Source organism: Macrosteles quadrilineatus, unplaced genomic scaffold (assembly GCF_028750875.1).
Source record: "Macrosteles quadrilineatus isolate MER2022 unplaced genomic scaffold, UCM_ALF_1.0 Scaffold_2__2_contigs__length_208266976, whole genome shotgun sequence".
NCBI classification, from domain to species: domain Eukaryota; kingdom Metazoa; phylum Arthropoda; class Insecta; order Hemiptera; family Cicadellidae; genus Macrosteles; species Macrosteles quadrilineatus.
In genome coordinates, this window is record NW_026542595.1 from 129,818,237 (window position 1) to 129,844,198 (window position 25,962).

The 25,962-nt window shown below is 35.1% G+C and overlaps 2 protein-coding genes across 3 annotated transcripts in view; both read left to right on the forward strand.

The window, feature by feature from the left end:
- Positions 1 to 17,134, forward strand: part of LOC128985454 (polycomb protein Sfmbt) — a 37,247-nt gene extending 20,113 nt beyond the window's left edge. Inside the window, exons 10-18 of one of the 2 annotated variants that reach the window (XM_054404941.1) lie at positions 703 to 812; positions 2,474 to 2,629; positions 3,192 to 3,422; positions 3,941 to 4,054; positions 4,718 to 4,859; positions 5,625 to 5,789; positions 7,463 to 7,653; positions 9,007 to 9,162; positions 13,906 to 17,134. In XM_054404941.1, coding sequence (XP_054260916.1) covers positions 703 to 812; positions 2,474 to 2,629; positions 3,192 to 3,422; positions 3,941 to 4,054; positions 4,718 to 4,859; positions 5,625 to 5,789; positions 7,463 to 7,653; positions 9,007 to 9,162; positions 13,906 to 14,073 — 1,433 coding nt within the window. In that variant the 3' untranslated portion in view covers positions 14,074 to 17,134. The remainder of the gene's footprint in view (positions 1 to 702; positions 813 to 2,473; positions 2,630 to 3,191; positions 3,423 to 3,940; positions 4,055 to 4,717; positions 4,860 to 5,624; positions 5,790 to 7,462; positions 7,654 to 9,006; positions 9,163 to 13,905) is intronic. The other variant, XM_054404942.1, reaches the window with a different exon arrangement.
- Positions 17,135 to 19,058: 1,924 nt separating this feature from the next.
- Positions 19,059 to 25,962, forward strand: part of LOC128985681 (transcription factor AP-4) — a 59,913-nt gene continuing 53,009 nt past the window's right edge. Inside the window, exon 1 of the mRNA XM_054405454.1 lies at positions 19,059 to 19,324. Coding sequence (XP_054261429.1) covers positions 19,242 to 19,324 — 83 coding nt within the window. The 5' untranslated portion in view covers positions 19,059 to 19,241. The remainder of the gene's footprint in view (positions 19,325 to 25,962) is intronic.

Here is a 25,962-nt window from a genome sequence, read left to right on the forward strand (position 1 = left end):
CTACTTTGAGCATAGTTTAAATGTAATAATGTGTTACCAAAATTTATTGATTCTCGATACCAATAGGTACCTGAAATATTTATTCTCAATCCTTGATATAGATACGAGCTTTTAAAATTTTATTTCTGTATAGATTGTTTATTCTACACCAACCCCTGCCTTTATGATGCCCTTCCATAAAGTATTTTTGGACTAATGGGGTGTTTTACAAATAAAGGAAAAATGAATGCAGTCTATAAAAATTTGAATTTGCAAATTTAAGTTTAAACTCTTCTAACACATTGAATGAATGCCAGATTAAAGGTGAATAAATATATCCCCAAAAATATGAAAAACCATTTTTTTTTTATAACTAGAGGTGTGCCAGAGCCTGAGATTTTAGACCAAGTCAAACCCATGGACATCATCATCATCTCCCACGGTCATGACAAAATCATGATAATTTTCCACGACCGTGTAGACATTAATATCGTCTCCACTGGTCACAGAAACGTCATCATCATATTGCAGGATCACAGTGAAAGCTACAATTTTTGGATTTTTGAAATTGTTTAAATACTATATTTTATTTGGATTGTCTTGACTTAGAAGGAACAGTTAAGAGGCTCCAACATTTGATGAGCTTCCAACATTTTATTTTAGCTATGGTTTTACAGTACTTTTTGTATTAAATATCTTCATAACTGTGGACTATGTTTACAGGTGGGTTTTGGTGCCACGAGGACTCACCTTTGATACATCCTGTGGGCTGGGCTCGACGAATCGGACAGACTATTGATGCACCCCCTGCATACATTGATAGATGCATGAAGGTACCATCTTAATAAACTTCTTTTTAGCTATCAGATACTTATCAAAATATCACTTTTACTTGAGGTTTTGTTAAGAGAAATCCACGCGGTTGTAGAACTCATTATTATTGACCAAGGATTGCATGACATGACAAATAATCGATTAAACATAGCTTGCCGTACTCAACATGTGAACCGTAAGTTTACTTACTACTTATTTTTCGACTGTTAATCAAAAGTCTCATTTTCTGGCTACAAAAGGATCTACCTAAGTAAGTAATTACACGGTTTACACACAAAATTAAATGGATAAAGATATAACTACTGACTAGACATGAGTGTGCAGAACCAGAAGCAGACTTTCTATGTGTAAACTGTGTACTGTTACTTATTCTGAGTAATGACACTATAAGAGGTGGATCCTTTTACTTTCTCTCCCTATACATAGTATTATATGGAGAAAGTATTGTTTTTGTCAAAATTGTTCGTTTGAGTTTTGAGTGGATATAATCCATTTTGTGTCCCCCTGAAACCAAAAAAGTGGTTTTTGAAGTGATGTCTGTCTGTAAGCTATGTGTAGATGTGTACAGAGCTACAGACCACACCTGTAGTCCGATGTTGATGAAATTTGGTATGTAGGTACTAATCCATGGTATCTCCAGGCGTTTTTTTAATTTTTTTGAAATTCTGATTTTTAATGGGGATTTTTCCATAGTAGTCCTTTAGATTCTGAACGAAATTGTACAAATCCCATTTCCAAATTACGGTTCGAAAGTTATTGTAACTTAGGTTATCTTCCCATAAAAAATCCCATAAAATTACAAAAAATCAGATCTTGGAAAAAACTTGGTTTTGATTAAAATTATTGTGCTATGGTCCTTATAATTATAAACAAAATAATGCAAACCCCATAATGAACTGTAACAATTACAGTTCAAAGGTTATTGCAAACTTTTGTGATTTTTTTCCTACAAAATTATCATACATAGTTACTCCCACCGCTTACCCACGATAAAGGTTGTTGACAAGCTTATGGGATAAAGTATGTGGCTGATACCGTTTATTTTGTTGTCTGATGTTGTGTTTTAAACACAGAGAAGTAAGATACAGCGGAAACATGCGTATGGAACAACCGTACGCTTTTAGCTCGAGAATGGTGGGGCGGAAATATACTAGTAACGAGCCAGGAAGAGCCCAAACGGCTATTGTTTACAACCGCACAGGCTCTTCCTACAGCGTGAGCGCTATAGTACCTGATGGTGAGGGTGGAGAGGAGAGCGGTAGGGGACGACGAGTAGAATTTGAACCTGAAGCAAGCGACTGGTACTAGACACGACTTAAGTGAACCATTGAATTTTTTCTCTCTGTCTTACTTCTCTGTGGTTTTAACTAACTGTCAAAGAGCATAAGTTAACTACAAGTTCACATGTCAAGGATAGTTTGAAGTTTGAAGAGATATTTTTTAACTGTTTTGCCTAAAAGCTTACAATATTGTAATGTTAGCACTATCTGCCATAGGGCTCACATCAAAGCAATGTTACGTTGGATCATCTTTTTCCCAGGTCAGATTTTCCTTGATTGAAAAATGAAAAACGCTGCAACGTATTCTTCTAGTGTAAAGTGTAACTTTCTTGTTCCACAATGAATTCTTTTCCATTAATTCAAACTTTGTTATTTGCCAGGGGCTTAGAGACAAAGACGATGCCTCGGAAGAGTTGTTCCCAGTCCTGACCAGCAACCCGTTTGCTCCTGCCTCACAATGCTTCCAGGAGGGGATGAAGTTGGAGGCTGTAGATCCCCTCAACCTGTCAGCCATCTGTGTAGCCACTGTCATGAAGGTCAGCATGAGTGGGTTAAGTATTACGGGGTGAACCATTCATGGTGGTAGGAAGTAATGGTGTTTGGGGTTTTCAAATAGTTCATAGATTGGAAATGTTCAGATTGGGGACGTTTATTATGCAGTGGTACAACTTTTTTAATACCTTTGCTAATAGGCAATTTATTCTTCATTTTCTGTGTAGTCAAGTACAAAGGTTCAACTGAAATCAAAATAAGTTCATTATTTTACAGCCTAAGTTTACTTAATTAATTTTCTTTACCTCGCTTAATTTCTGACTATAAATTGGTCATGTTATGATTTTAACCTCAACAAGTGGCATTTAATTGCAGCTTGGAATTCAACGCCTCACTATAGCTTAAGTACAAGACACATGGTGCACCACAGCTGAATTAGGTTAAGTGAAAAGAATTTTAAAACCTAGTCTGGAGCGATAGTTTGGTCACTGCCACACCACAACCTTTACCTTGTTACTTTGGACAGCCCCTTCTCACTTTACACTGGCTTTAGCTCAAATATTATCCTTGGAAACTATCTGGAAATTCACAATGGGTTTTCTCTAGGTTCTAAACGAAGGCTATATCATGATCCGAGTGGACTCGTACGAGGACATAGGTGGTAAGGACTGGTTCTGCTACCACATGAGCTCCCCGTACATCTTCCCTGCAGGCTTCTGTGCCTCAAATAGCATTCCACTGTCCCCACCCAAGGCCTGGGAGAACGCACAGTTTGACTGGGCAGAATACCTCAAGACAACCGGGACCACCGCGGCACCCCTCCATCTCTTTAACAGGGTGAGTGACAGGACGAAAACCACTTTACTCCCACTTTCTTCATCTTTTTTCAATCAGATTTTGTTAACGGAATTGAATTTCATCCGAATGTGTATGTGAATTTGTTATGGATGTGTATTTAATTTTTTTTTATAATAAAGTTTGACTAACGTCTACTTTAAAGAATGTTGTGTACTATGAATGGTAGGGTAAGAATCCTTAAAAAAAAATCAAGTTTTGTTCCAACAGTCTTTAATTAAGTTCAGGGTAATTTTTTCCTTGAGGGCAAGGCGCAAACTGGTATCTTGTTTTAGGGGTCGGGTCCTCCTCTGTAAAAACTGATTTAAAACCTTTTAGACCATGGGTTTACAGTATGCCTCATTATTTGTAAATTCTTTTCGGAGATTAAGTCATCCCCTGCTGAATAAATCTTACCTGAGCCTAAGCAGGTGTTTTGAGAGACTGTCTCTTGGGTCAGCTCTTGAGCTAACTTGTTGCAATGCTGTTCATAAAGCCTTTACTACCTGTTTATCTTGTAGGAGATACCCAATCACGGGTTCGTGGTTGGTATGAAACTAGAGGCTGTTGATCTGATGGAGCCTAGGCTGGTGTGTGTGGCTACCGTCTCCAGAGTTATCGGGAGGCTATTGAAGGTTTGTCAACATTTACGCCCACTTTACAAATACATCATTAACAGACTGCTTTCTGTTAAATAATTTTGTCTGCCATAGGTAATACATCAGACATATTTGAATTTAGAAGTTAGGTTTTGATCAATTTTTTTTAATGTTCAATATCTCAAAACACAATAAACATTTAAGGTTTGTATTTGTATGGTTGCTAATTTAGGAATTGGCTATGCAATCAGGAAATAATGTATTGTCTGTTTCCCATTATAATTGTTAAAGAATACTTTTACTTTGATCATGAACTACTTTCTTCAGGTCACTAGTTTACACTCTTACGTCAATGTTTGAATAAATATAGCACTTCATCAAGCTGGGTCAAGCTTTTATCCTTGATTGCTGTAAACATCAGTGGAAATTGTGTGATACAAAATTTGTAATTTCCACTTTGGTGGGAGATTTTTATGATTATGCCATGATCACAGGAGCAGAACGATGATGATATGCGACTGTGGGGAGATTGTCAGTGATCGTTATGTACTCAATTTTTACATTTTTCTCATTACCATCCACTATTCTAGCTACCTAATAACAATAAGGGACTGGATTAGTAGTTTCATAGGTTTTACTAAAAGATTGTGTTATGGTATCATTTTATGAATTATCATGGTCATTGTTTTGCATTATCAGATCCACTTTGATGGGTGGGAGGAGGAGTACGACCAGTGGCTGGATTGCTGCAGTCCGGACATGTACCCGGTGGGCTGGTGTCAGCTTGTATGTCACAAGCTGGAAGCACCACCTACTCCGGTTAAGAACGGCGTCAATCAAGGTAGGCCTACAATCTATATAAGTCACAATTGAACTTGTTTCAAGCCACTAAAACTTGAAAATCAGCATCTTCGACTTGATTGTTGATTTTTTCAATATCAGCCACCCTTTCTCTCTCTGCTTGGATGAAATTTTCATAATTTACTAGAAATAAGTAGTTTCATACCACCAAAACTTGAAAATTGGCCACTTTAAATTGATTTTAAATACTTATTTTTAATATCAGCCCTCCCTCATCATCAGCCTCAGATAACATGATCACAAATTACAAGAAATAAGTTGTAATTATCAGCTAAAAACCATTATTAAGTAAATATTTGCAAATGAGTCAAAACTTAACTAAAAATTTTCATTTTAATTTTAACATTACTTAAAAAAAAGGACTGTACTGAAAATGCTAGGCTTAAAATAAGTGAAACTGGTGTTCACCACATTGAAAACTAATTAAATGGAGATGCAATTTGTTTTTAAATCTATGCTTACAGATAAAAATTTGGAAATAAAAGTAAAAAAATTGTGTGATTTTTTACTATCGTCAACCTATTGTTTCACCAAAATAATTTCTTAAATATTTTTGATTGATCAAATCTACTCTATATGTTCTTTTAACTAACTCTAATAGTAATAAAATGAAAATAAATGTACCAACAAGGTTGGCTTAATCTGTAAACTAATATTACAAAATAGTTTTGAGATTTTTACTGAACTCCACACCATCCTAACTCCTTTGTCCCTTGAAAGTCTCACCGAGAGGTGTCTGGTTTAGGCAAGACAGGCCGGATAGGTCGCAAGCGCCGACGCCGCATGGGAGGGAAGAAGCCTCCCGCGGTGGCGCTGCGCAAGCCCGTCACCGAGAGTCCGCTGGCGATGCCACTACGACCGGAGTACGCTGAGTGGGTCAATGAGCCTGTACAGGATAGCGTGCTGACAGGTACAATGTAGACCTGCACGCAACCACCGCACCAACCCTCCTTATCCTTATGTATGCTCAACTTCTGTGCCAAAACATATTTAAATAAAAGTCACCGAGATGTAACAGATATATTATCAAGACCTAAAAGCTATTTGGTGTAAAAATTGTTACTAATACCTTAGGACACACAGCCGGTACTCTATTCCATGTTCATTGTGCAGAACGAAGCACTCAAAGCCATCTCAAAATAGCAAACTTGGCAACATACCAGCAAAATGCTAAAAAAAAATTTATGTTTCTTAATTATTTAAATTGTCGTATTAAACATGAGTAAAACTTTCTTTGCACCTTCTCTAGGGTCGCCAGGACAATTGAAATAACTTGCAAGCAACGAAATGCAATACCTCTGTGTAGTAATTTTGTACAGCAAAACTATTTCCTATAAGACCTCTACTAAACTTTGAATTGATAATAAGTTTTAATATTTTTTGTTAGGCTGGCAGGCTTACCTGAATGTGTCCTGTAAAAACACTAACATTTTACTGCAATATAACACAAAATATGATTTTTGCTGTGAAAATCTTTAACCAAGTGATTTTTTCTTTGTAGTTCAACTGACTATTTCTTCCTACTGCTTGTGATAGTTTTGCATCTTGGTTAAATTGATGCCCAGTTATCTACCATTATACAAAGTTATGTTAAACAATTGGTAGGTGTATACCAAACAGATTTTATTATGCAAGTTGGTTTAACGTAATAATAAATAGTTTGTTTTGGTACAATTATCAACAACAGATTTTTATTCTTGTCCAACTATAAAAAATAGATGGATTGATAAAAAGTAGGATTTAAAATTGTTTTCGGCAAGTTGAGCATACTAGTTGTGTCCAGTTCTGATCCTTTATTCCCTCGCTTGCTTGGTGGACTGCTGCTTAGCTTCTGCAGACCTTGGCTGGATGTGCTTCCTCTGTGACCATCGTGTGTTTCCTGCTTTATCAAGTCTCTTCCTTTGCGCCTTTAGCTTTATTGTGTTTTGTTTGTTCTGTTTGTAGCTTTGTCTGTTTTGTGCTAAATTTCAGTTGCTTAGCCTAAAGAAGTATGTGTCTTTTCCTCCTTCAATCTGATTTAAATATATTTGTTGTTAGTTTACTCTACTTGTTTCTTTTTAAATGTTTTAGTTTTGTATGAAACATAGCCGTTAAATTGTTGGATCAATTTTTCTCAGGTGTGTGTTTTAGCATTACCAAAATACTATCCATCATTGCTTGTAAAAAAAGTATCTCAGCCTTTTTTTAACCAAATTAATAACTAAAATCCTATCTTAACCTGATGTGTTGATAATTCTGCTAATTTAAAATGCCATTTAAACCAGCTAGTACAATTTTTAGTCTCAAGAAGAAAACTTATTGGACACCAGACCTATGTAAAATTCTAACACAAATCTTTGCCACAGACGCTCAAAATAACCTGGTTCTGATAAGGCTTCTTTAAAAAAAAATACAAGTTTGGAAACTTTAGGGTAGTAAAAAAAGTGAAACTAAATCTTATCTTGAAATAGCATTATGTATCTTCTTACATTTATCTACATCAAGTACAAAATTAGCAATTACTTTTTTTTTAATGTTCACTTCAAATTAGGGGGGGTATTGCTGGTTATAGTCATAGTTTTGACTACGTTTGTTGTTGTGAAGGTGATGAGAATATGTCGCTGGTGGACGAGCTGACTGCTAGTCACCCTGAGACGGCTCACCAGCCCCCCGCTCTGACAGGGCTGTTACCACCAGCCCCACTGTGTGCTCCACTGCTGCCTCCGCCTGCTGACTGTAGCCCCTCCCCCACCCTCACACACCATCCGACCAGCACCACCACCACCAACACTGTCGTAAGTACCAACAGAGAAGTGAGGCACAGAGAAAACATTTGATGGTAAACTTCAGTGGTGCCTAGGGCAAAGTCCAACACTGCCCCCTCACCCTTATTTATTACAACGCTCACAGTTAAGGAAGACATTGAGCCCAGTGCAATAGTAATTTCTGCACTGTTTGTTTCAATGGCTCTGGGAAAACCTCTTAACCATCCAAACCATCTGATGTCGCTGCAAAACGGATCCGAACATGGATTGTAGATACATGGGATGTAGGACGTTGTAGATACGGATCGTCTATCTAACCACCAAATCCACCTGACCTAGTCACTGATAAATGGTAGAAAAAGGAGGATAGCAGCTAGCTTACCTTGAAAGTGTGGGTAGGCCATAGAACTAGTAGAAAAACATTTTGCACACAATATTTCGCCCCCTAAGGGACTTTGTCAAGTGTAGAGAGAGTTTATAAATTACAAAATGGCTGCTGTCATGGCTGATAGCTGTTGTCAACTATGTCAAACTCTCTCTACACTTGACAAAGTCCCTTAGGGGACGAAATGTTGTGTGCAAAATGTTTTTCTACTTGTTCTATGGCCTACCCACACTTTCGAGATAAGCTAGCTGCTATCCTCCTTTTTCTACCATTTAAAATCCTGGCCTAGAGCCTTTCCTTAAACAAAACTAGTCACTGATAAGTTGAATTATATCAATTTAAAGCCAAAATAAAATTTCACTAGACTCTTAAAAGTAAGTGCTAAACGACAGTTGTAATTTTTATCCAAAAAAATTTTGGAGACGTATTGGAAAAAAGTAGGTAGGCTATATTTAGAGTTACACATAGGTGTATTGACAATTTTGACAATTGTCATATTGAATAGAAGTTTTTTAAACTTGGCACATTTACTCATATACAGTACACAAGAGATTAATGGTCCCACTGATTTAAGGGGTTTGAAAAAACACAGAACTGTGAAGACTACACATGTCCACTTCCAACCCGCTATTCTCAGGTCTGGATATCAATAGGCTCTCTATCTCATATTTCTCCTGTTTCAAGTCTGACATCTTATTACTCTCTTCTTCAATTCTCACCTTAGCTATCCTCCTTCCTCTCGGACTCCTTCCCTCTTATTACTAACTACATTTTCCTAGCAATTAATTTTTGATATTCCAAAAAATCTAAAATTATTATAGCCTATTCTAAAAGCGGAATACAGAGATAGAAGTTAAACAAAATAAGTATCTTATTTCTTTAAGCCAAGTCTCATTTTTGTAACTAAGCTCTGTATATTATTTATAAAAGTATGCTGTTTGTGTTATCTATATAACTTAAAGCTGATGTTCCATCTTTAATAATTCACACTGTTGCAGCAAATGAACGGTTGGAGTAGTGGCAGCGCTGAGTCTCCGATGGTTGGCAACCGGGAACCGAGGGAGCTAGTACCTCACCTTTGGTCGGTGGAAGAAGTCGCTCAGTTCTTACAAGACAGTGACTGCGGCGCTTACACCGACAGATTTGTTAACAAGGTAATGTCAGAAACATCTAAAGTTTTAGATCTGAATCAAAATTGAAAACTTTAAAAATTGAGAACCTTGAATTAAAGTAAGAATTTTGTGAGATTTTTAAACAAAAAATGTGCAAGATTTTGTCGCAACCAAGGGAGAGGATAATGATGTTTCCGTGGGAGATGATGTCAACACAACCGCACGAGAGAGGTTTTGAATTCCGCTTGGATCACGGTTTTAATAACAATTTTTACTGTTGTTTTAAGATTTTAAAATTATTTCTGTAAGGAATTCGGATAGTTGGAGTTAGAATGATTTTAGTTCTGCTGTATTACTGTGAAAGCATGATTTCATTCCTCACAATCGTGATATTCCTGTTGTCCCAAAAAAAATTTATCTTAAAAACAATACAAAAAATGTCCTTTAAAAATGATAAAAAATATTCAACGGAAAACGTTTTATTTTGTATTTTGTATATTTGCAAGTTTACAAAAAGTACTACTGCAAGAGAGTAGCAGAGCTTAACCCAGGGCCGTCCCTAGGGTTAGCGGCGCCCGGGACAAATGTGGTCGTGGTGCCCCCCCCCCCCCCCCCAGTAATAGTCGCATTCGCATATTTTAATACTATGTTAATACGGGATGGACAGGATTGAATTTTTAGTTCGGGGCGGGATTTTTTCCTGTGCATAAACGACCGTCTTGAGTATTGCAGTTACCAAAAAAGACAAACAAAATTAATTTTTACCATTTCTGGCACTGATCTATCAAAACCAAAAAAGGGTAAAAATTTACAGGTAGGCCTATAGAAACTTGTGACTCGCGGTCACAGCGGAATCGTCGGTATGACTCGCGGTCACGGTGGAATCGTCGATATGACTAGCGGTCACGGCGCGATTGTCTGTATGACTCCGCGGTCATGATGCGATCGTCGGTATGACTCCGCGATCACGGCGCGATCATCCAAATGACTTGCGGTCACGGTGCGATCGTCGAAATGACTTCGCCTCCTGCGTTCGTGGAATTACCGTGAACATCGCTCGCGATAGCGGCGTCATCGTCACTCGCGAAGCGGCAAAATCGCCGATCGGATCAAATCTCGTCCCAAAATAATCCCGAATCAAATGTAATCATGTCCTGATAATCGGGATTTTTCCCGAAAATTTCCCAAAATTTCGGGTTAATACCAATAGCCGTTGCGCGGCGCCCCCTCAGCCGCGGCGCCCGGGGCAGCTTGCCCCGGTTGCCCCCCCCTTCGGACGGCCCTGGCTTAACCCCTTAACCGCCGTCTAAGTAGCCTAGTCAAAATCCGCGATCGCCACGTATTTTTGCCGTTTTTTGACGATTTTGACTTGTCATTTAAAAAATGGTACCAATTGTTTTTAAAGAAAATAGTTATCAATATTGTTTGTAGACATCTTCTAAAACATTAAGCTTTAACAATACTAAAATTTGAGATGGGGGGGGGGGTTTCTTGAGTTATAATAACAATTAGGCCTACAATAAAGTTTTTTAACAGTACTCACCTTTTTTTCTTGAGTTTAAAATAAATGTTCCTTTGAAGTAAATTAAAAACTAACTATTTACAATATGTACACAAGCTGGTTTAGTTCCTTTTAGTAGTGCTTCAGAGTGTGATATTCTTTGAAGCAGGGAACGACGCACAAAGCAACGCCGCAGTCCTCGCACATGTAACGCGACTCCCGCCTTGCTCGTTCCCGCTTCGACATGTGTTTGCAAACGTCGTCTGAGAAGTCTTCGCAAGGGCCTAACTGTGAACTGGGAATTTCTAACAACTCTAATAAATCGTCATCCTCAAGCATGTCACCAGCCATTACGACTAATATTTACTACTCATTCAACACTACCAAGTAAATAACCACCAAAAACCACAATTATAATGACACGCACAGTAAACGTAAGCTTCCGCAAGCACGAGTTTTACTCAGTGTTGGGAAGTAGCGCGCTACAAGTAGCGACGCTACAGTAGCGCGCTACTTTTTTTGTAGCGTTAGCTGTAGCTACGCTACTTTTAAGATTTTGTAGCTTTAGCTGTAGCTAGCTACATTTTTAAAGTAGTTGTAGCGGAATTTTAGCTACTTTTCTCGCTACATTAACATTGTTTGAGATAGTGATTTTTATCATAACCTCAACCTTACGTGAAACAACCTCTTTCAAACTGAGATTTAAAAAAAAATTAGGCCTTACTTTCTTGGCTTCATACAGCTGGTTGCAGCCGTTTCATTCCCTATTACAACGTTGTGTGGACATGGAGGCCATTAAATGAGTGTTATCCACATTTTTGGCTCTCATTTCCTTAATTTAAACTACTCTATGATTACTGTCAGTTAAAATAAAATCGCTAGATGCAGACGACGTTTAAACGTTACCGGTGACAAGAGAAGCTATTGAATGCTTGCAAGTGATTGACAGGGAAATTAGTAATCAATTTAGTTTGTTTATTATACCGATAGTGTTTCAACTTGGATTTTAATGGAAACCAACACTAAACCTTAAAATAATGAGAAAGCTGGTCTATCAACCTTTGCTTCAGCTGTTGATTGTGGTTCATCATCACAAGCCCTTCCTTGGTTAGATTACGAAGATTTTTCAAAGGTTTACTAAATTAACAAAGAGGAAATTACCTGATGTGATTTAAGATATGTATAGACTAAATGATAATTGTAACGAAAAAATATCCATATAACATGAAACTTACATTGAAAAAATAGCATAGTTTGCTCCTGGTAACAGCTCTTGTATAGGACTATTAATTCCTAGACGAATACCAAGTTCCAAGTTCAATTATTAGTAGGGATGGACGAGATTGGATTTTTAGTTCGAGACGAGACGAGACGAGATTTTTTATTTCTCATAAAATTTCGAGACGAGATCGAGACGAGATTTCTCTTCTCATACACAACGGGAAATGCACGTTCGAAATTTTTACCTGATTTTGTAACATTGTTAGATGACTGTTTAAATACTAAAATAATGATAATAGGCAAGAATATTTACAATCTTTCATTAAATAACATCAGCATAACATTTTTTTATTAATCACGCCTAACTTATTAAAAATGCCTACGATTAGGAAACATGGTGATATCAGTTAGGATAGAGTTCAACTTATCCTAAAATAAAATAAATCATAAAATAAAAGCAATATTAATTTTTATAAAATAGTTACTTGTTTTGACTTTTTTTATAGTAATAAACATTCCTCACACTGCTTACACTTAACAAAACTTCTCAAATGTTATTAAAGTAATATTATTAAAATAATGAAAGTAATATTTACATTAAAAGAATTAATTAAATAAGAACGCCTTCGAAAAGGAAACGCAACTACAACACGCTCCTGTATTGCGGGTATTGCATTGACTTTCTGCAGGCGTTTTTAATTTTTTTTTTTTTTTTTTTTTTTCTCGTCTTGATAAAAATCTCGGCCAAAAAGTAATCTCGTCTCGTGTAACGAGATTGAAAATTTCCCGAAAATTTCCCGAAATTTCGAGACTTGACCATCCCTAATTATTAGGAATCCTATCTGTTTAGTCCTAGCAAGAACAAGCCTACTATAGCCAACTTGTTACATAGCCAAGTAGGCCTACATGTTATTTTTACTTTACAAATTTCAACATGTTTAAATTAAAAGCCGATTTCAGGATAAGTTACTGGATACTGTTTTCTGTATCAACTAGGTTGAAGCACAATTTGCCCTATGCATAATGACAATAAAGGACGATTTCTTGACATTGAAAAGTGTTATTCATAGTACAAGTAACTTATCACTTAAAAGTTTATAGCAATGTCGTTTTTAACATTAAAAGAAAGGCAATAAACTCCAATTTCAGTAGGCTAGGCTCTGTAACACAAAAAAGTATTTTTAAATAATCGTTTTACAGTTTTATTGGTCTTAATTGTTGATATAAGGCATCTATATTAAAGAAATAAAATGAGCTTTTAAAATATAGTTTGGTTGTATGTCCTTTGAAATGAAATTTACATTTAAGATGCTTAAAAATAATGCAATTTTTAAAAATAAGTACTAAATATGATGGGACACCGAACTATTTGGTTCTGTTGTTGTAATGTTAGGTTTATAATGCCAAAAAATTAAATACAATCTAGGAATAATTTGTTTTCCAATTAATGTTAGATACAATACTGACTTTTTTTAGTGTTTGTTCAGTAAAAATGTAGTTGCAATTAATTTTACATTTACCTAATGTGCGTGGAATAAAAAGTAACGTCTTTGGAAAAGTAGCTAAAATTGTAGCTGTAGCTACATTTCAATGTAGCTGTAGTTGTAGCTAGCTACTTTTGCGGAACTGTAGCTGTAGCTGTAGCTAAGCTACTTTTTTGGAAATGTAGCAGTAGTTGTAGCTAGCTACATTTTAAAAGTAGCTTCCCCAACACTGGTTTTACTGAAACTACGAACAGAACTGATCGGGACCATTACTGACCACTAAAATCCACCAGATTGTAGCACTAGTCAAGCAGCACTGTCAACAACTTGTTTACGTACGTATATCAGAGATAAGGCGGGAAGTGAGCTGTTAAAAATAAAACACAACAGCTGATTACGTCAACATGAGATAACTCATTCGTGGCGGTTGCTCTGAAAACTAGTATCGCCCGGCATATCTCGTGCGTGGCGGTTAAGGGGTTAACAAAGATTGATAGTCAAAGCTGTATGAAGGGGGAAATTCAATCAATTGACACAATGTTTGATTAGTCTTTACATTCTCGTTTTTACTTGTTTCAGAACATCAATGGAGCCCAGCTGCTTAATCTCACGCACGATGACATCATGGATCTGACGGGTATGAAAATGGGACCTTCGTTAAAGATCGGTCAGCTGATTACCCAGCTGAAAATCAAAGTGAACCCAGCACAAGAGCGAATGAAGGCAGGTCTGAAGAAGTTTCTATGAACTGTGCTTTCAAACGGTTAAAGCAACTAGTAGCAATACGGAGTTATTTGTTTGAATCTGTTCCTCTGGCTAAACTGTTTACATAAATGTTTTAACCGCCTTATTTTACGGTACAAATGTGTGTTGGGTGTGAATTGTCTTAAATTATTTATATGTAATTGTTTGACTGTCGATAAGTCGTTGAAATTCAAGTTTGTTTTGATAACCAACTCGAAATTTATAAATGAAGCAAAGGTATTATATTAAACATTCTATTTTACTCTATGAATAGTGATAAACACCAATATTTGTTGTTATCAGAAACAATCAATAAGAGTGCTTCCTTGGTGTATGGCATTTGATTATTATGGCTTAGGTTAAATGTTGCCTTAAAAAAAGGAAAAGACAGAGGAACAGATATTGCTGAAATCAAAACTTTCAACATCAAAGAGTTTCTGTCTATTTTTTAGACCAGTGTGTACTATAAATTTTAAGAGACTGTTAATTAATCCTCTTGTAAATGTATATTTTAAACCTGTTAGTGAGTTTTTTAGTCCTGCGTTGTGTATTTATTTGTCAATCATGTCTTGAATATTTTAATTTTCCCAGTATTTGTGCTTTTATTAGTTTTTGTAGGCAGTATGATAACTCATTTGATCTTAATTTTGTAAGATATTATTGTATTGTCGAGATATCGCATCATATCCTTGACTTATTATTTTTATTTCAATCTTATTTGTGTTTATACTCAATTGAGAATCCAGGTTTTGACAGAGTAAAATAAACCTGTTAAAACGTTGTACTGATACTTTAATTAACTCTTCAAAACTTCTTGTCTTAATTTACTTCAAAGGCAAAGTAAATTATTATTCATCGGAGAATTGTTGAAATTTACCCTTCATTTTTAATAGTTCACAACGTATTACCAATTAGGGGACACAATTGCACACATTATATAAAAGTTTGGTTTTTAGTTTTTGCAAAGCATAACTGAATTGGTGATTCTGATTCATCCATATTTTTGGTTTTAAAACCAAATCATAAAAAATACTGGCCTAAAGGTCCCTCCCTGCACTTCACTTTGTATATTTTTATAATGTTTTGAGTAGCCTATCCTCTACTGTAGCTAAAAACTATCTGAAAACATATTATTTGTAATAGGTATTTGTCCAGATGTATTTATTTGTGTGGTGAATCTCCAGGGTATGCATATTTTGTAAGGAAATGAAAATGATTTTATTGTGTTTGTCTTACTTTGATGTTCTCATTATTTTATTTTTTTAATGGATTTGTCATAAGATTTGGTTGTATTTTGCATCACATTGCTACTTACGTTAGCTTCCTTGTCGGTGATATTCTAGTTCTAAGGAGAAAGGTGTTATATGTGTTGGTATTTTTAAATGTGTACAACTATTCCGTTGTATTCTTTAGCAATCGTTTTATTTTACAATCAAATATACAGTTTAAAATTATTTTTTTAAATAAGATTAGTCATAAATTTAACATACTCAGGTATATATTTTTGTCAAGATAGCTGGCTTAGGCCTACTTGAATGGGAAAGACACCATACAGGCACAATAAACAAAATATCTTCTTCCCTATAGAAATTCGCTAAAACTTTGAAACTCCATACTCCATAGGTTTGACTATCTCATAATTTTCAACCAAAATAGGATTGAGATGGAAAGCAAGATCTCCCATATGGTAAAAAGTTTATGGGTTTGTGGCAGAACGGATTCCTTTCCATTCAGGTAGGCCTGAGCCTGCTAATTCAACAATCGTTAAAAATCAATGCTAGTGCCCTATGTCATGTCATTGTGGATCAGCTGAAATAATTTTTAAATATAATTGTCATTGGTCTCTCGAATGTATTGAGTAACACACGATATCGCTCAAATACACACGAGCTGTTGTTGGACTTCAAAATCACATCAAAACCGCTTTTACAATAGGGTGAGAAGCCTATGAGCAATATATAAAGTCAATTGTTTAGTTTATCACAAATAACAAGACTTAAAATAACCATACTTGGCATCAAGGCATATTTCACGATGTTACGATACATTAAAATTTCCAGTTTAAAAGAACTTTGATTTATTTATTTTCAATTCACTTTATTCAGGATAAAAATTGGTCTTTGTTTTGGTTTACTGAGTTGATTCTGTAAAAAAAATGTTAAAAGATCAAATAAATATGCTATTGACTTGCTAGATGTCCCGGTGAATTCTCATACTTTCCTTGTAATTTTATTACATTGTGATATTGTGTTTTTGTCTTTCGAGCGATTTCCATAGTTTATCTTTTAGCTTTGTTACTGCATTACAAAGTTTAAAGAATATTTAACGATTTGTATATGCCAACAGTAATTATGTGAGGCTATGTTGATATACAGTTAAGCAGTCTATGTCAATAGTAATACTCGATGCCTGAAGGTACGTACCTGACATTCTACTTGTAACCCACTGCCCCTATGCCTTGGGCCAGCACTCCGAAATGTGTATATGTACATAATAAGTATAGGACGATGCCTTAACACTGTATTTTATCTGTAAGATGTACCTAGGCTAAGTTTAATTTCGTACTAGATACGATATTGAGTGAAACGTTTTTTAAATAGTTTTTATATTTTACCCACCACCCAGAGAAATAATGTACATATTACTCTCGATTTTTAAGAAGTTTTAATTGTATAATAAATTACAGTTTTGTCATACATATTGATTGAAGAATGTATTTTAGTTTATATATAAAATAATATTGTGGGTTGCACAAAATCTTTCTTGTTGGCTGATCACAAAGATGTTTCTCACCTTACTTGTCTGTTTTATTTTGTCTATTCAGAATGAAATACTTTAAATGACTGATACAAGTTTAATTTTAAGAGTGATTAAACATAATTGAGGGTTTGCAATCATCAAGTTTAGTCAATTGCTTAAAAAACGTTTTCCTCAAACTGTTTCAGCTCATTGAGTTTGAGGTTGTAAATTTTAGATCACATGAAAACAAAACATGTTAACTTCAGTGGTACAAGTGCCATGTACTCACTATATGTCTATCATGCATAAATATAATCGTAGTAGACACAATTTGTATCGGCTCATTCACTTAAGTCCTGTGTACTTAACCATCGGTTGTCAAAACTTGCCATCGTAAATAATTAAAAGAAAAGTCGTGTGTCTTCTTAAAATATTTATTGTTGAATTTCACATAATACACTTATTCCTTTCCGTTTTTATTCTGTTTAACAACTAAACGTCCACAGTGATTTCTTTTTTGTTCCCTTTAAGGGATTCTTTAAAAGTATTTCTATTCCTTTAAAATAGGTATAACTTATAGCAAGCACTGTACCTTCAACTATTTTTTTAAATACCTTGGTTATTTTTTAAAATGTCATCCCAAATCCCAATAAGATAGCGGCGAAGTAAGCTTTAACAGAAAGTAAACAAAAAATGTAGACAGCTGCTTGACTTGTCTAATTAAAAAGACCACTATCATGTCTTTATCTTTAAAATGTAAACAGTTCAAGCATTCACAATACACTGTGCTTTAAACACATTTTAAAACATTTCTGAGGCTTTTCTACAGAAACAACTACTGTATAGGGTTTCATCATAGCCTCCTCAAAGACAAGGCCCCGGCGAGACGAAAGGGGCAACACCGCTGTCCCGTCAAACCGAAAAAGCTGTTGCACTAATTTATAATGGGCGGTGTAGAAAATGTTTATCTTTACACTTTTATTATTTCTGTTAATACCATGATGGCGATAGGCATGACATTACCACACACCAACGGCCTTGTGTTAGAGGATGCTATGGTTTTATTCATGGTAGTTTTTAATATTTTTAAACTAACTACATTTGTATTTGATTTTGAATCGCAAACATTTTCTATATTTTGTTGGTATTCTTGGGTTATTTACCACAAAATAGAATACTGGGATTTTAACTACAGCTGTTTTTTTTTTTTTTATATAAGAGTTAGTTGTCAATGTGTACGGTCTCCAATAAGTTTGGTCTCCAATAAGTTTTCCGAGTTGGGATCTGGAACTAGCACCTGTTCTTTACTTAATTCCCTACTATTCTCTCAAGTTCCGATTCCTATGAGACGATTATTTTCTTCAAAATAAGCGATAACAATGTGAGGGAAAATTAACGCTTTTGCCAAAGGAGCATGAGAAAGGGTCAGTCCCTAAATTAATTTTTGCCTTACCTTTGTTAATACAACCATCAGAATTAACTTGGAATATACACATTTATTGTCCTAATTCAGACCATATTTTGGCATAAAACATTTATACCAAAATAGTTAGTTTAGAAATTTCCACAACTCAAAAAACTGATGGTAAATTTCTTTCAGGTGTAAAATATTTTACTAATCTACATTACCGTCAAGGTAAGTAAAGAAATCACCGCTAGGTTGCAGTCAAGTGCAGTTTGGAGAAATTGCGCCATGCTGTTTAAAATCATAGTTAAAGGTTATAAAAAACAAGAATGTGCACAATTAGTAATATTTTAATTTGCAATACATAAATAACTTAACTTTTTCTCTTCTTTTAGCGTTTTATACGTCATTTTTAAATTAAATTATTTTGTATTTCCTGCAGCAGAATTAGGAAGTAGCACTAGTCAACTTAGGATTTAAAATATATCATGGGTTGGGTAAAAAGTGCATTAGGAAAGATTTATATTATTTTTAATTTACTTTGATCATATAAAATAGATAATTGTGGTTAGAAATCGACAGAAGTAAAAGGTTGTTTGATTCAGAAAGTATAGATTTATTCAATGACGCCATGTTAGAACAGCTGGCATCTGTGTCAGCAGGATACTCCTACGTGGGGAGTAATAACAAAAAGTAGTTCCTTTTCATTTAGGCTATGCCGATGATAAATTAGTATTATTTAACTACAAAATCCATATTATAGTATTTATGAACTTTAATTTTGTATACGATTGGTTCGCTTTGTTTTAAAATTCCACAAAATATATTTTGAGCGTGCACGTTGCGCGGCGTAGTAATCTCTTGTAGACACACTCGTCTCTTTCAGCTGTTTCCCGCCAAACAACGCCATAGCAAACCGCTGCGAGGCGTAGTGCGTACGGCTGGATTTGGAATTAGTGAATTGTGTATTTTTCTATGCTGATAAGAGACAATTAAATTAATTGTTACTAGTGTTTTTTGTGAGAAAATGTCTACGCTGAGTAGAAGTGAGGAAAAACTCCGGCTGGAGGATTTACAACATTATGATCAGGAGGATATTAGTTACTGCAGGTAAGATACGCCCGTATTCTCTAGCACGTTATATTTACCAACAGAACAATAATTTCAAACTGTTATTTCAAATATGTGTACACATTTTTAGATTGGTTTGTCTTATTCTATCACGGTTGCCAAGTTAAACGTCATATTGTTTATTATTCGAAGTAAAACTTACACAAACTTCCATAAACTTAGTGTATGTTATGAATGACACCGGCTGGTCAGCTGTTACGATGAATTACGCCATGTTGCTCATTCCGAGGAAAATGTAAATTACAACACTCGTACGATAACTCTCCACTATTTCAGATTGTTGATACCCTATTTTTAACTTTTACTCTCGGCCTTTAATTTTTAATATGCTCTCTGGAAATCGTCACGGTTAGCCTATAGGTTAAATTAAATTTACTTGGCCTAGCCTAACTTAAAGCCAGCCAAGTAGGTAACTTATATGCTAGGCCAGGCCTGTCGCCCAGTTCTAAAGTAGGCCTAGCCTAATAATGCTGGTTTTTAGAATTTTGACCCTATCTAAATTTAATATCACTTTGCTGTAAAGTAGGCCTTTTTCAAATCATTAAGTATTTAATGCACTCTTAGCCAACTTGGTGTTTTCCAGCTAACTTATAACTTACCTTACGGTACCTAAGATTAAGCCTAAAAAGTTAAGTTTTCCAGCAACACTAACTTAAGTTAAACCTAGTCCATCCAAATCAAAACAACAAAAGATTTTGTCCTCTACGACCAACCCAAACTTGGTGTTTTAAATTTGATTAGCCTATATTAAGTAGTCCTAGCCTAATTATGCCTTTTTGAGCGGAGCGAGCGAAGCGAGCGTAGCTCTTTGGGATCAACTTCAATGCAACAAATAAAGCAACATCACTCAATAACGGCAGTACACATTTCTGCTAAACTTAACAAGATTACTTAGACTAATAGTGAGATGGTTAATAAACAAACAAATTTCAATTAGATAATGCTAATGCAATTTAAAACGAACTTAAAATTTAAAAATTTTAACATTAGGCTTATGGGATTAAAGTAGCCATATGACAGTTTTTTGTTTACAAGAAAAATGTAAACAAGATTTGTGTTGCCAGCTGATTAGAAACAGCCAATGTTAGAAATCAGGATTTAATAAGCGATATATCGAACCGCATCGAAATCGATATTTAATCCGATAATACATCACAGGTTATATTATGTTGAATTACATCGACGTTGCAGTAAGTTAATTACACTTACTAATAAAACGCAGATTGAACACTGATCTAATTTAGGCATGCGGGGAAGGTAGGTTGGGGTTTATGAGTATTCGTGACTACATTAAGTGTTTTGAAGTAAGGTTAGATCAGGGAGGTAAAGTGTAGGTTATAGGTAGGTGATCGAGTTGTTTATTTGTGTTGCACCATATAATTTTTATCTTTTGGAATAGTTGGTTAAACGGGGAAACGATTTCAAAAATGTTTGCATATGGTCTTAACAAACCATCTACTGTAATCAATAATTCTAGCAAATTACTACATAAAAACCAAATGAAAAGAACATTTGGATTTGGACCTTTGACCAAAGCAAAACTAACATATAATTTATGAAATGTGAAAAGTTGTATATCATTAAATACTATTCTGTAATATTAATAATTATTCGGCAAATCCTCATTTTAATGGCTCGGCTGAAAATGGAATCTGCGTTTTGTGAAACAGTAATTTGGTAACAATTCAGTAATTTAAAATGTTGACAACAGTAGCCTATCCTATATAAATACTGTTATTTGATTGCCAAGCCACGGACTATACATAGGCCTACGTCCAGTTACAACCGTAATAAGTAAATAATTAATTACCTGTAGGCCTACTTATAGAAGTACACCTTTAACCATGGTATGGATAATCGTCTAGGCCTGTCCAGAAGTAGGCTACTAATTTCTAATTATATTATCTACATTTTATTTTTAAGGCATGACTTCCCTTCTTGAAATACATGATTGATAATTCAGTTCATTTTAGTCTTTACATTTATTCTAGATGTTTTACATTTGAAAATAGCCCTACATTTTTCGTAGGCCTATGTTTGATCTTTGACTATCAATACAACTAGACATTCCATCCCCATGTTAAATTTGTAACCAGCTTCTTCATCAAAATCTTTTGTATCCAATAGCCAATGGTATTATTAAGGACAGTATTAAAATGCCGTCTCTAAATCGTCCTAAATAATGGTAGAAACCTAAATTCCAGTTACATTACAATCACATCCTCCATCAAGAATACTTGGTATTAACAATCATAAATTATTTCTAGCAAAGAAAGCTGAGTTTAACCGATTGCAGGGGTTGAAATGAAGACCAATGTTTATGTTGCACAGTTGAATTTAAATATAAAATTTCCCCTCCAGTTGTAATACTTTAATACTCGTTTTTTTAATAGTTACTGTTTTTTTTATACTTTAATATAGCCTACTTTAACCGATTGTAAGGGTAAAAGATGAAGTCCAATGTTTTTGTTGTAGGCTACAGTTGAATTTGAATGTTAAATTTCCTTTCTCTTTTTTATACTTTAATGCCCTTTTTGGATATTAATTCCAGATTCCAACTACTGTAATATTTTCCTGGTCAAAACTACCATAATGCACTTTTGGAAGAGGTATCTGAATAACAAGATGTAGTAAAAACAAATCTGAATTATTATAATTTTAATCAATAAAACCAGCATTAGTACATCTATTGACTTTTTTACATTTAGTTACTTATACAAATATCAAATCACGTTTGTTCCGCTCAACTGGCTTTCACCTGTCTGAAAGCAACCCTAGTTTTAAGTTACCTAATGCAAGTTGAGCCCTATGAACCCAAACAGTTTAAAGTTAAGTTACCGGTAGGCCTAAGGTAAAATTCTCTATGTTGACTAAATAAGGCTAACTTATGCCTATTCGAGTTTTTATATGTCATTAACTTACAGTTGATTTTAACTTAGGAACTTATTTAGCTTTTTAGCGAATTTCCCATAATAGGGAATAAACTATTACCGTAGTACCTACTCATGTTAAGACCTGGACCCAAGACCGATTAAATTTTTCATTTTGAGGTCTCTAGAGGCCAAATCAACATATATTTATAGCCTATAAGTTATATCTGTGTCCGTTAGCGCGATAACTCAAGCAAAAATGATCCGATTTTGATTAAATTTGGTGCAAGCATGTAAACTTACGTTTATTCAAACAAATTTGCGATCCAGCATAATCGCACCATGGGAACGGGGGTAACTTATATGGGGGGGTTTAAGTTAGGGGTAAAAATGGGATTTTCTCATTTTTGACCCTTAAGTTAAAACAAACAAAAATTTGCCATTTCTTTTCAAACCGTTTTTGTAGAGCTTAAAAAAAGAAATAATTTAGTATGTTGAAGAGCTGAATTTGGAAAATTTTTTTTATTTCATCCTATAGGCCTCCTGACGTATGGTCAAAAACACTTTTTACCTTCCCCGTAGCAGCAAACCTAGGCACTCGTTAAATAAGTTAACTTACCGATTTTTCTGATCCTAATGGCTGCTGAGAATGTGCGTGTAGAGAACCTGTGATAGGTACATTAAACTTATTGGTCGCGTTGATTAAATTTGGTGCAAGCATGTAAACTTACGTTTATTCAAACAAATTTGCGATCCAGCATAATCGCACCATGGGAACGGGGGTAACTTATATGGGGGGGTTTAAGTTAGGGGTAAAAATGGGATTTTCTCATTTTTGACCCTTAAGTTAAAACAAACAAAAATTTGCCATTTCTTTTCAAACCGTTTTTGTAGAGCTTAAAAAAAGAAATAATTTAGTACCTATGTTGAAGAGCTGAATTTGGAAAATGTTTTTTATTTCATCCTATAGGCCTCCTGACGTATGGTCAAAAACACTTTTTACCTTCCCCGTAAAGTCAAAGTCAAAGTCCAAAGTCAAAGTCCTTTATTCAACCAGATTGACAATACATTGCATTGGCCAAGTCAAGAGATTACATTTTTATGAAATTAATTAACTACTAAATACATTATATACAAATTGTTTTCTTTTATGTTTAATAAGGTTAAAGCCTACCAGGAAATTCCCGGACGCTGTAGCAGACCTTATTTATCAACATGGACTTAACTAATTTCCTGAATTTTCCGATATCCTGTTCGGCTTTCAAAGGGAGAGGGAGGTCATTAAAAAGTTTTACTGCATTGAAGTGGAAATTTTTCTGAAAGAAAGTGGTTGAGTGTCGTGGTACTGAAAGATTGAAATTGTTGCGGAGACGATAACTATGGGTACTTGGAGAGCTATATGATGATTGGTTTTTCTTGATAAATGATAATGTTTCTAAAATGTAAATGGAAGGGAAAGTTAGAACTTTATGTGATCTGAAGACATCTCTGCAGGATTGACGACGGTGAAGGGAAAAAACAGTTCGGAGAGCCTTTTTTTGAAGCCTGAATATGAACTGAGTCCTTTGGCTTTCACACCCCCAGACAGGTACAGCATATGTCAGATAAGGATAAACTAGTCCATAGTAGGCTGTCAAGAGGACCTCACACGAAACAGTATGTTTAAGAGTGCGGAGCATGAAAATCCCAACAGATATCTTGTTTGAAACATGATCGATATGCTTGTGAAATTTGAGGTTCTCGTCTAGAATTAAACCAAGGAACTTTACATCTGGGGAGGGGGAAATAGTGGTATCATCAAGAAGAACATGTATGTCAGTGGATGTGCGATGCTGAGCAATGCTAAATTGAAGGAGTGTGGTTTTGTTGGCATTTAAGATTAGTTCATTATCCTCACACCACTGAAGCAGGCAGTTGGATTCAAGAAATAGGGTCTGTTCTAAGGCCTGAATACTGGGATTTGAAATGGTGATAGAAGTGTCATCGGCAAAAAGGCATATGTTTGCAAGATTCAAGCTGGATGGAACATCATTTATGAAGATAAGGAAGAGAATCGGACCCAAGACGGAACCCTGGGGCACACCTCTCCTGACTGGGACTTCTGAAGAGGAATGGTTCTGCAAGTAGCCACTTTTATTTACAGCTGGTATCATAACAAACTGTCGCCTGTCTTTCAGGTACGAAGAGAACCAAGCATGAGCTACTCCTCTAATGCCCAGATCATTCATTTTTCTCAACAGTATATCATGGTTCACGAGGTCAAAAGCTTTGCTAAAATCAAAGAACATCCCTGCTACTTTCTGACGTGAATCCATATCCCTCACCACTCTGTTTATGAGACCAAGCATGGCACTGGTTGTCGATCTGTTTTTTACAAATCCGTGCTGGTTTTCATATAGGATGTTTTGGGACTCTAGGAAACTCCATAATCTATTAACCATTGCTTTCTCAAATACTTTACTAAAGGTTGATCGTAGCAACAAACCTAGGCACTCGTTAAATAAGTTAACTTACCGATTTTGCTGATCCTAATGGCTGCTGAGAATGTGCGTGTAGAGAACCTGTGATAGGTACATTAAACTTATTGGTCGTAGCGTAAGTTTAACTTATGGTAGGTAAATGTTTTAGGCTACAGTAAGTTATATTCTGTTAGGATTATGGATTTTTTAGAAGAGTGTCGTCAATCCTTTTATATTGCTCTGCCACGTTTTTAAGTTAGATCGGTTTATTACGGTTCAGTTTAATAATGACAGACGATATAACTTAAGTTTAGACTACCATTTAAGTTTACTTAACTAATTAGACTTTTAACTCAACTTAGGCCTATGAAAAAGGTCATGTCGATACTGCAAATACAAATTGACGCTTAAACTTATGTTAATTTGTGGCTTTAAAAATAAACAGTTCTTAATTTTTGTTTTCATAAGCTCGATCTAACTTAAGCTAGCCTTTAACTAAGTTAACCTAACCACTGCAGCACAGTATGATTAAGTTTTCTTGAAAAAGCCTTAAATGGCTTAAAACTTACTTCATTGGTTTTATAAACTTATGTGAAAACTAAGTTAAGTTAGGCCTAACCAATAAAGCCTAAGTTAACTATTTGAATAATGTACAGTAGCCTAAGTACAGTACCTATCTATTGACTAATGAACAAATAGGTAGGCTACCATAAGTTAATGATAATATAACGGAGGTTCTCTGAGGAACTGTATCTTACCTGTGCATTTCACTTAACTAGTTAGGCTATCTAAGTTAAAGTTAGCAAAGTCTTAAAAACCTAAAGTAAGATTAAGTTAGGCTGCTGTAAGTTTACATTTAAATTTGTTAACTTAATTATGTGGCAAATCTTTTTTCTGGGCAGCATGGTTTTTCGGATCTAAAGCCCCATGCAATTACTTATGGTTTTTAAGTGTATACCGGTAGGTAGGGAGTGTGAAACAATCTGCGAACAAATTAGGCTACATATCTCCTTATATACCTAAGGATGTATCAAATGTAGGGAAAGTCGCAACATGTGTTATCAAATTAATCAAAATGTCACGGTTGAGGTTAAGTTGTGCAGGTCAGGTCTCATTTGTTTAGACCAATTGACAACATACATTGTCAAAATCATAAGACCAATATTATTGACTTAAATTTTAAAATTAAGTTGAAGTGTATCGAGTTTGTCCGTCAGCAAGAAATTGGCATTCTAACTTGAGTTATTAAAATTTACACCGAGAAATGACTTAAAAATCTATGATGCCA